Below are 11,754 nucleotides of genomic sequence, written 5' to 3' on the forward strand. Positions count from 1 at the left end.
CTGCGAGAAGAAAAAAAAAACTGAGTGTTTCATAAATTAGGCATGTTTTCCAGCAAATAGCAGCACTGGAATTCAACCTAGGCTTGGGGGGACTCCAGAGCCACCTAAGTGATAAATAGGAAGATAGATGTGTGGCTGGGTAGACAGATGGACAGAAAGGTAGAGGGAATGACAGACAGGTAGATGGATACAGACAGAGGCAGTGAACACCCTTTGCCCACTGCTGCCAAGTGCACCAACACTCACAAGTCCAGCATGCTGCATTTGCAACCTGGTCGGGTTAACAGATGGACAACCAGCAGGGTACAGATTGAAAAACCAGAGCAAGAGCTGTGGAATACACAGCTCGGAGGTTTCTGCAAAACCTCCACAAGGAAGTAGCAGGCAAATACGTTCTGTTTTACTGAGCACGATGTGGGTGAAATTGCTCTCTGTAGTTGCAGAATTTTGTTTTTCCCCTTTCCTAGTTACTGATCAAGAGACAGCCTCAGATGCTCCGGAGAAAAGCTCTCTCTCCTCTCAAGACCCTCAGCAGCCCACAAGTACTGGTAAGTGTCTAAATCACTGAAACGTGACAAAAGATCGTGCCTGCTTGGGAAGGTCATTATAAGTTTTAAGAATATTTTTATTTTAATTTTTAATAAGACCACACAAGACCCCCCCTCCCACTGGCTCCAGCTTTGTGTTGTCCTGAAATAGGGCTACATCAGGAGGGCTGACGTATAATGGAGGACCAGAGAGCAACAGCATGCCTTGACCGTTCAGTACTATTTTGCTGGAGATGTAATGCACTCACACACAAAATTGCACACACGATTATGAACTTGAATTTCCTCTGTGGTAAATGACAAGGTTGAATTCATTTATGAGAAGACTCATTCTTGTTTTCCCCTGCCTAGAACAGAGCAAACACAAAACACAGATTTAATTTCATTCCACACAGAGCCCAGAAGGAGGAGCTGGGATCTGGTATTGTCATGGAATAACAAAATCATCTTTGAAGACACATCAATTACTTGGTTGTCAAAAACTTAGGTCATTTTTTTATGACAGCATTGAGCTATATGACCAATTTAGAAAGCTTGGGTTATAACTACAGTTTTATTTTTAATTTTTTTTATATTCCCAGATCTTTAGGCAGTGAATTCACTAGATGGTTAAATTGGAGCAATAATCATATATTTAATTTAGCCTGATAGTTTACCCAGCATAGTCTTTGGCTAAATAACAAGTGCTCAGAAAATTCAGAATGAATGAATAAATGTTATTTAATGAACAGATGGATGAATTTGTTTTGGTGTTTTGAGCAAGACAGTCTCATTCAGGATGCCATAAATTCTTCTATGATCCTTTTCTATTTCTTGTGATATCTCTATAATAATTTCATTTGGTAAGATAAGTGTTTTCACATCATTATCATGTTCATAGTTCTGAGTATCAGACCACATTTTTAGAAATGTGTACCTTGAATAATGTTTAAAAGTAAATGTTTGGGGGTTTTAAACACTGATAAATACAACATGTACCATACAGTTTTCAAGGGCAATGGAAATTGAAAATATTATGAAGTGGAACAGCCACATCACTTGCTTTAATAAGCCAATATTTTTAAACGTGTTTAGAATCTGGTTGTCTTTAAATTGGCTAGCACCACTACTGAGCAACTCAATTTCCTGCTCTGTGTTTTCTTATACAACATAGGATTTAAGAAATATGGTCTCTAAAATTCCTTTCAGCTTCCAATTTCTGTGATTTTATTGTCGCTAATAACACCCATTTTCAGCAGCATGGAAGACTTCATTCCCCTCTGGGTCCACACAGTGGCACTGTGCAATGAGCTAAAAAGACTTCAAATGGAAAAAGAAACAGAGAGAGAAAGAAAATTTGGAAAAAAATATGCAACAAAATCTGAAAAAGCCATCTTCTATTTTTATGATTTGTCTTATCAGGCAACATCATCCTAGAAAATCCTATTTCTAAAGGAGAGGCAACCAGAAGTTTGAATGACAACTGAGGCTTTTACTTCAATATAAAAAGCATTGTTTTGTGCACCTGGGATTATAGGTTCCTATTCAAAATCTTGGGATGCCATATCTGCATGTTTAGTGATTATTTTGAAGTGTCCTAAGGACCTTCTTTCTAATATTCCTGATCAGAAGAAAGTATGAAATAACAGTATAAATTTGGGTAGAAGCTTAGAAAGCTGATCCAAAAGTAAAACAGTAGAATGGCAATTACTAAAGGGTAGGAATGAGACTAGATGGAGGTTGTATAACAGTTACCAAAATACAGTTAGATAGCAGGAAAAAGTTCTAGTGTTCCACAGCACAGCATAATAACCATAGTTTATATTAAACAATGATATACTTTAAACTAAAAGAGAGGAGTTTGAAGGTTTCAAACAAAGAAATGATGAGATGAAAACTCTACCCCGATTTGGTCATTATACACTGTATCCTATAAAAATGTATAATTATTACATTATTTAAAAAGAGAAAATTTTAAAAAAATTAAATCAGTAATTTTAAAATGAGCTTTTTTTAATAAAATGAGGACCACTTAATATGGCTTTCAAGCTGCTTTGGTCAGAATATATATAGTTATATAGGTAGCTATAATGTTCATTTTATGGTGCTAAAATAGAACACTATACACTGAGTTATTTACAATGAACAGAAACCTAATTGGCTCACAGATTTGGAGGCTGGAAAGTCCAATAATGAGGGGGCCACATCTGATGAGGACCTTCTTGCTAAGAAAGAGTAGGAGAGACAGCAAGAGGGGCAATCCACTCTTTTGCAGGAATGGCCTCCATCCATTTGTGGAGGATGGAGCCTTCACCACCCTCTTAAAGGTCCCACATCCTTACATCATGGCAATGGCAACTGAATTTCAATATGAGATTGGGAGGGGACAGGCATGCGAGCTATAGCAGTTATATGCAAAATCATGAATAGATGACATAGGCATATAACATTTCTTACTTTCTTTCACCATAGTCTCAATGATGGAAAATTCCAGTATACCAGAGATTGACAAGGAAGAGAAAGAGCAAACTACTCAGTACCTTGACTTGACCATTGGTAAGTATCACCCACTGTGTTTAGAATAAACCCTTGACATTTTAACCTCTTAGTGGAAAAATCCAATGGCCTTCTCCAGTCCTCATTTTTCTCGACGTTTCTGCCCTTTATGACACAATGGGTTAATCACTCCCTTGTCCCTTCTTGACTTAGTTGCCTCCTGCCTTCCTTGACATCTTCCTTTGCTAACCATAGTTTTTCTGTATTCATTAGCTAACTCCAGTTCTTCCTGACATCTTAAATGTGGGATATGGCTCAGTTTGTAGAGTGATTTTCTTACATGTACAAGGCCCTGGGTTCAATCCCCCACCCCACAAAAAAAAAAAAAAAATTAAATTTGGGTAATGTGGGATTACTTCCAATTTTACTGCTTCATGTTTTGTACTTTTCTTAATTCTTAAAGAGTTTACCCATTCCCAAGATTGTTACTGTTGCCTGTAGGAGGAAGATTTTCATACCTGTATTTCCAGAACATTCTTCTGAGCATTAGTCCCAGTTTCATTTTTCTGTCTCTCTAACCAAATTTTCTTTCATCTCCTTCACTCAACATTGCTAAAAACCAAATAGCAACTTCTTCCACAAAATCAGCTTGTCCAAAGCAGAGCCCCAAATCTTAGTGTAATCCTTTATAATTGTGGATATATAGATATAGACATATACATATGCAATACCCCCCAGCTTATATAAAAACAGCCAGTTTCCAAGGAGGTTTTTTTTTTTTTAAGAATTTAACCATTATTTCTTGTTTTGTTTTGTTTTGTTTTATGTGGTGCTGAGGATCCAACCCAGTGCCTCGCATATGCTCGGCAAGCACTCTACCACTGAGCCATAACCCCAGTCTCTCCAAGGAGTTTTGAGTCTTTTTTTTTTTCAGGTATATTGCCATTATCACTGCCACCCCTGAATTTAGAACCTCATAATCTCTCATAGAGATATTGTAACATCAGTTTCTCTTCCTGGGGTCCATGTTTGGCTCCTATTGACAAAATATCCCTTTGCACTCTGCATACCTGTGTTCTGAAAACCTTTATGGCTTCCCAAAGTATGCAGCACAGAGTTGAGCTCCCCCCCACCACAATAAAGTACACCCCTCCTACCTCTGCAGTCCTTCCTTTAAAGAGTCCCTGCAAAATACACATGTTTCTCTGAAAATACCATCATGTTTCAGCCACACTTCCCTTGTGTATCCTAACTGCCCTGATTGGAAGGAGGAACACCCTTATTGGCCTTGCTTCTCCTGCGAGGCCAATATCTTCCCTGAAAACTTTCCTGGCCAATTCAGCCCTCGGCAACCTCTCTTGACTCTGAACCCCGGAACACATTATTATATCAACACATGTGGACCTAGAATTTTGCATAAGATATCTCACTTTTGTTTGTTTTTGTTAATTAATTTATTTACATATAGAGAAAACTACCCCCTCAAACATAGGAATTGTGTCTTAGGAAGCTCTAAGCATGATGTTCTCCACATGGCTGGCACTCTTTAATTACTTATTGGTTGAGATGAAGAACATTTAGCAAAATTGTAGCCCATAGGATCCGAATTCTAGGTTTAGAAATACTTTTTAGAGCTCATCTAGTTTATCCCCAAATGCCTTCATGAAGAGTCACATTTAACCTAGCCAAGATAAGTAGATTTTCATTTGATTTAGTAGTTTTCCAATCTCCTTAACAACCTCTTTTGCTACCTGACTACATTTTGCTAAAAACCATTTCTTACAGCTAATAAGTCAATATTCTTACATGCTTTCTCTAAAAATGAAAAATAAGTATTTCTATGAAATTAAAACAACTTTTCAAATCATCCTGTTACAGAATTGCTTTGCTTGTTTGTGTGCCTGCTCTGCCCGTTTGCAGAACGTGAATAATGTGTGTTCTTTACCTTCAGCAGTAAGCTCTGCCTCATCTCTTCATCTGGGCTCTCACTTCGCCTATAAAACATTGTGGAAGTATTGTGTATCCCTTAATAATCAAAAGGCAGTGTAAAGAACACTGCCTAAAATCCTCTCATTTCCCTTGTAGAAGCAAATCCTCAGTATATCGAATTGACGAGGAAGAAAAGTGGCATTCTGCTGCTCACCCTGGTGTCCTTCCTCATCTTCATCCTCTTCATCATAGTGCAGCTCTTCATAATGAAGCTGCGGAAAGCACATGTGATATGGAAGAAGGGTGAGTGGACAAAGATACCGATTAAAACAAATAGACTCTGGCTGGACACAATGGCACACTCTGGCCTGAAATCCCAGCAACTTGGGAGGCTGAGACAGGAGGATTGCCAGTTCAAGGCCAGCTTAGCAATTTGAAAAGACCTTAAGCAACTTAGACCCTGTCTCAAAATTAAAATTAAAACTGGACTGCAGATGTAGCTGTGTGGCAAAGTGCCCCTGGGTTCCATCCCCAGTACCAAAATAAATTTTAAAAATAAATAATAAAATATATAGACTCAACACACACCAGAGTTAGAAGAAACCTTAGAAGTTATTTAGAATAATTGTCTACCCAATTCATCCTATAAACATGTAACAGGATTCAATCCTTTCCTCCCAAGGCATTATCTGGACTTGTGCTATCTGGTACAGGAGCCACAAGATGGTTATTGATCAGTTGATGTGTGACTAGTCCCTAAAAGATGTGCTGTAAGGATAAAATACACACCCAATTCAGTATACACACTAGCATGTTCACACAGGAATATGACATACTAACAATCATATCATGGGTGTTCTAGTCAAATAAGTCATGTTATTGAATCAATTTCACCTGCTTCTTCTTACTTCTTGAATGTGTCTAGTAGAATTCTTTAAATCACATGTGTGGCTTCTCCAGTGCTACTAGACAGTGCTGATCTAGTCACATATGGCCTCCAACACCCCCAGAACTATGTATTACCAAGGCAAAATACTACAACTTTGAAGATCTCTGACTTTTTTTTTTAAGTATCACGTCTACTAGTTTAATATCTTCTTTGGATTGTTACTAGACTAATATGCTCATTACAAATAACCTAGAGACAGGGCCTGACTTTTCATCATATCTCTGCCTGCTCAATAGGCAAATGCCATAGGATTATTTCAGAATTTCCCATTAACTATTCACCCCCATCATTCTTTTAGGGGTCCTACATTTGTTCCCCTCTGAAGGACATTATTTGCTTCTATTCTGCTGTCATTGAACTTCATCATTCTTCTAGTGCTTTGTCCAGTGCCTGTAGGAATACTAGTAAAGACTAAAAGCTCCATGTTGAGTTAATGAGAACCAGGGGTAGACAGGAACATGATAAGACAGCTATTGTTCCATTACTAAGGCATCAACTTATTCAAACAAACATTTCTACATATGAATGATGCCCAAGGCTCCAGAAACTAACAATTTAATTTTCTTTTCTTGCAGAAAAGGAAATTTCAGAACACACCCTAGAAAGTTACAGATCAAGGTCAAATAATGATGAAACATCTTCCCAAGAGAAAAACGGACAAAGTATGTCAACTATGTAACCTGATGTTAGAAAAATAAGATTCATTTATCAATTCGCTTTAAGGAGAAGGGAGAAATATCAAAGCTTGATTTTCAGAACTAGAAAATCAACCTCTCAAATCACTTTGAAGATTTAAAGAAGTGCATCTTAAAAAAATAATCAGGCCAGATACAGTGGCACCCACCTGTAATCCCAGGAATTGGGAGGCTGAGGCAGGAGGTTCACAAGTTTAAAGTCAGCAGCATAGGGAGGTCCTAAGCAATTTAGCGAGACCCTGTCTCAAAATACAAATAAAAAAGGGGTGGGGGTGGGCTGGAGATGTGGCTCAGTGGTTAATTGCCCCTGGGTTCAATCTCTGGTACCCAAATAAAAAACAATCAGTAGCTAAGGTCATGTTGTGGAAGGTATTCCACATGGGGAAGCCTCCCCTGACTTCTGTCACACACTGGGGTGTTGTGGGTCCTTCCTGGGCCCCAGAGTGTGCTACATACACCTTTACTATGAAGCACTTCCCAGACCATACTGTGATTTCTGGTGCCTTTGATTTAGCTACCACAATATTCTTTCATCTTGTGAGTAACTGGATTTATCCTATATCCTTGGGTCCTAGCGCAGGGCCTCACACCAATGGAGTGCTTGGTAAAGTTGTATTGAATAAATGAATATCAGCTTTAACTAATTCAAGCAGAAATGTTTCAGGTCTTTTGGGTAGCTCCATTGTGATTCTTGAAGCAAAATAAGTAGAGAAAATGAAAAGAATCTTAATGGGAAGGAAGGTGGGGTGGGGGGCATTGGATGAAGATCCAGTAGGCTAGTTTTAGGGAGAAGATTAAGAAATGTATACTTTTCAACTATTTTATGTCCTCCATGCAGATTACTTTATTCTGCCTTCGAGGAGCTTCAAGAAATATAGTGAGCTTTGTCTCTAGGTTCACTTGGTTTGACTGAGGTTTTTGTAGGAAGCCCGGTCTTTTATAATACCTTTGTCTTTCGTTTTGTTTTGACCTAGTAAGTGCACCATGGAAAGAGAGAATCGATGTGCTCACAAAAGACAGGGACACAGTGAATTGACTCTGTGAGAACTGGGGGAAGGAGGAGGAATATGTGTAAACTTCATCTGACTGACCCTTGGGTTACAAAGCATAGAGAATGATGTCATATAATGTGTAGCTTCCTATATTTTTCATAGGTGAGGGAACCAAAGAAGTGGGAGGAGAATTATGCCCCTTAGCAGGAAAAGAAAACCCCTTAGCTCAGCTGCTAAAAAGCAGAAGCCCTTGCAGTTCAACTTAAAGGAAATTTTAAAATGAGGACCTGCACTCAGCCGGTCCTCCACAGACAGGGATATCCCAGGGGCTCACCATGCTCATAGGAGATGGCACTTTCTCTTGGATGCAGACCTCCTCCTTCATCCTCCCTGCCTCAGCACCCTCAAATCCAGTGTTTTCACTGTATTTTCTTTTTTGCACATTTAAAATATATTCTCTATAGCTGCCTCCATGTCCAGTTGCATAGCTTCGAGGGGTCTGCCCCAGCCCTGTATTTCCCATGAGCCCTGTTATTTTTAATATGCAGTTTTGTTGAAGGCATTGTGCTTTTTTCAGCAACACACATGTTATACAGCACAAATGTCTGCATATTTCATTTCAGTTTTTTTAGTAGGTTGTTTATGTGAACAAGACTTTTTAAAAATTAAGGTATAACAATGTATTCAGACCACTTAAGTGTATCAAGGACTCTTAGGTTTTGTCAGATGTGGACCTTAAAATCATGATGCCCCATCAAACCGTTTCAAGAAATGGGTGCAATGTTGTTCAGGATAAATGTTCATCTTTATCTTTTATTTTTCAGCTTCTCACTCTAAACGTTGCATGAATTATATCACGAGATTGTACTCAGAAGCAAAAACAAAGAAGAAGGAAAATGCAGAACACTCAAAATTAGAAGGAAAGCACACTCATATCCCAGAGAGCATTGTGTAGTGCTCCTTGCAGTAGGAGATGATTTTTCAGCCAGCCACGCCATCAGTAGAGCAGCCCGTGGGAAGGAGCATCAGTTTTGTGACATGAAAAGTGTCCCTTGAGTGCAATGTGAGATGGTGTCTTCTGAGCCAGGGCAGCAACATGGGGACCAAACCATGAACAGAAAGCTCATAGTTTTTTTAAAAAAAAAAATTAAAGAAAGAAAGAAAGAACCTATTATTCCTGACACTACTTCAGAGCCCCTGAGCCTGTGGATCAGGGTCAATGTGACCAGCTAATATCTTACCTTGAGAGAACAGGAGTTTTTAGATACCAGGCTCTAGTAGAACTTCTTAAAAAAAGAATTCTTTAAAAATATCTTTTCTTCTGGTCACAAAATAAAGATGTTTGAGATGAGAAGTACCTAAAGAAGATCTCTGATCCTAGGAGGTTACTTTCAAGATGGACTCTAAGAAGATGTAACCAACACGTGACAGGGAGGAGCCATGCATCACAATGAATAAATCCAGGATGGATCTAACAGCCCCAAGACACAAGCCATGAGCTCAGGAAGGACCCAAGAATTAGCCTTTCTTATCTTAGACTTTACTGCTAAATCACTTCAGCTGACCTGATAGACAACCTGGTATTTCCATGTACAAAAAGAAATAATGAGTTTATTGACTGATCATTGACCTAATGAATGGTTTTTAAAAATTTCTTTAAACCAGGCACAGAGGCATATGCCTGTAATCCCAGCAGCTGAGAAGGCTGAAACAGGAGGATCACAAGTTCAAGGCCAGCCGCCACCGCAATTTAGAGAGGCCCTAAGCAATTTAGCAAGACCTTGTCTCAGAATAAAAGGGCTGGGAGTGTAGTTCAGTGATAATGAACCCCTGGGTTCCATCTCTAGTACCAAAAATTAAAAATTTTTTAAAGGTCTAAAAAAATTAAAATTCTTTAATAAAGAAAAGAACGTATAATTGTTTTTTGAATGATTGTGATCCAAGTTGCACTTCCTGCTTCACATATATATGAAAGTGACATGGGACATGTATTTTTATTTACTTTTTCCTACCATTTTATTTAAGGCATAGTGAACTGGCATTATGTAGTATATCTCTCAGTGTTTGGATCTGAATAAACCAATTTTAAGATAACACACAAGCACACCCATATATGAGTTTGTAATTTGTTACAGGGACCAGATCCTACTGTGATGATTTTTAAAATTTTTTAACAATCACAAAATTTTAGAAAAGCATAAAGATGGCACAAAGCACTCTCTGATTCTATCTGAGAGTGAGTTGACAGGATGCCCACCACCCTGCTGCCAAATACCTCAGTGTGAATTTCCTACTAACAAGGACACTCTCCTTTATAATCACAATGCAACCATCAAAATCAGGAAATTATCACTGTTATGTTTCTGCTAATAGTCCTCAGATGCCATTCAAGTTTCTCCAATTATCCCAATTGTCCTAAAAGACCCAGCTCAAATTCACACTTCATCTTCATCTCATTCAGTTTGGAATAGTTCCTCGATCTCTTTATTTTCATGACCCAGATATTTTTGCAGGATACAGGTTAAGTATCTTGTGGGCCATCTCTAAGTTTGGTGTTGTCAGATATTTCTGCGTGGTTACATTCAAGTTACACAACTTCCATTGGATTGTCAAGAAGCCATGTAATGTTTATTTCATTGCATTTATTTATCCCATTCTATTGAGGGCACTCGTTTTGATCATTTGATTCATGAAGTATCTGTCAGATTTTTCCACTTGTAAAGGTACTTTCTTCTCTTTAAAAGTTAGTGTTTTGTGGGGAGATACTGTAAAACTATGCAAATTTTTCTTCCCCATCAAACTTCAAAATTAGTCATTTATTTGCTTATGTGTATATGAATTCATGGTTTCCTCTGGTTATGATTCCACAGGTTATAATCTGATACTATCAAGTTAATCCATTGCTAATTTCATGATGGAGTTGTAGAAGCTGCCTTCTGTGTCTGTCCAATATAGCCTCCTCAATCTTCAAGCACTTTCTTGCTTTCTGGTACCAGGTATTTCAGGCTTATCTTAAACGTTGTCTGCCTGGCTCTGGAATCAGCCATTTCTCCTAGGATTCCTGGTTCCATTCAGTGGCAAATGGCATTTGGAAGCCAAGATCCAGGGCTAGGTATACTCATTGCTTTTGGGGGTGTCATTGTTCTCAAGCCTTCTCAGTGGACAGAGCAAAGGAATACATGATAATTTACACAGGGTGTGTGTGTGTGTGTAGTCGTACATATGTACATATTACACATATGTATGTATTTGTTTATGTTTATGTCTATCTATTGAAAATCATGAGTTTATTCTAGGTTTCTTCCTTTATATATTTGTAACACCCTTCTCTGAGTATCTTGCTTTCATTATCCTTAATGTTTTCTTATTTGATCAATACCCAGAATGATCAATCACCTCTGCTTCCATACTGTTCTCCTCAAGAATTCTTCCTCTTACTGCCCAGACACTGATTTCCCATTCTGTGTTCCTCTCTCCACCCACACCACGTGGATGCTCTGCTCACCAAGCTTGGGCCCTCACATCCATAGCAGGTGGCCCTGCTGTATGGAGACTTTGGTGCACATGGGCACACATACACACACTGCTGTACTCTAACCTTTCCCACCCATTCAGGCATCGATACAACATGCTGGGCAGCTCACCCAGGGGCACCGCCTCCTACCAGGCTCAGATTGGATATCCCCTCTAAGCCTCTACAGCTTTCCTTACTACCACCACTATGGATTCCTGCTTTGCTCCACCCCATCTAAAGACTTTAGGGATGAATTGTTTGGTAAGAGAAGTGAAGGAGTTGGGAGACGGAGAATGAGCCAGATGTTCTGCTTTTCAAGAGAGTTTTAACGTGTAAAGACATCAAGGTCAGGCATGCCATTTATAGTTGTGTAGTGGCTCTGAGTCAGAAATCATTTACAATGCTGTCACTCTTCTATGAACAACGCAGAGGGAAGAATACTTCCACTTCAGAGATGGTGCTTGTCGAGGCTGATTAAACCTACTGTTGTATCGGCAGCCTCTGAGTCTACATTTGCAAAGAATCCTCCCAAAGGATGTAAAAGTGACTGCTTCCATTTCTCTAGTTCCAACTCAAGAGGCTGTTATAGGGACAAAGGAGGCAAGGCATCGAAGATAGCAGGAAACAGTTTTATTTGGCTGCAGCCAGGTTC

At 38.9% G+C, this 11,754-nt stretch overlaps 1 protein-coding gene across 1 annotated transcript; it reads left to right on the plus strand.

Annotated features, from left to right (window-relative positions):
• The first annotated feature begins 412 nt into the window (after positions 1-412).
• Crtam (cytotoxic and regulatory T cell molecule) lies at positions 413-8,543 on the plus strand. The gene is made up of 5 exons (XM_026402723.2): positions 413-548; positions 3,000-3,083; positions 5,109-5,255; positions 6,477-6,563; positions 8,413-8,543. Exons 1-5 carry the CDS (start codon positions 413-415, stop codon positions 8,541-8,543), a joined length of 585 nt encoding a protein of 194 aa, XP_026258508.2.
• Positions 8,544-11,754: the final 3,211 nt, after the last annotated feature.

The sequence above is a fragment of the Urocitellus parryii genome, chromosome 4 (assembly GCF_045843805.1).
Source record: "Urocitellus parryii isolate mUroPar1 chromosome 4, mUroPar1.hap1, whole genome shotgun sequence".
In the NCBI taxonomy this organism is placed as follows: domain Eukaryota; kingdom Metazoa; phylum Chordata; class Mammalia; order Rodentia; family Sciuridae; genus Urocitellus; species Urocitellus parryii.

Bases quoted from the DNA above. Each gene is read 5' to 3' on its own strand.
- Crtam (XM_026402723.2), top strand. From the start codon at position 413: ATGTGGGTGAAATTGCTCTCTGTAGTTGCAGAATTTTGTTTTTCCCCT. The intron at 5,256-6,476 runs GTGAGTGGACAA...CTTTTCTTGCAG, and splicing joins ACATGTGATATGGAAGAAGG to AAAAGGAAATTTCAGAACAC. The intron at 6,564-8,412 runs GTATGTCAACTA...TTTATTTTTCAG, and splicing joins CCAAGAGAAAAACGGACAAA to CTTCTCACTCTAAACGTTGC.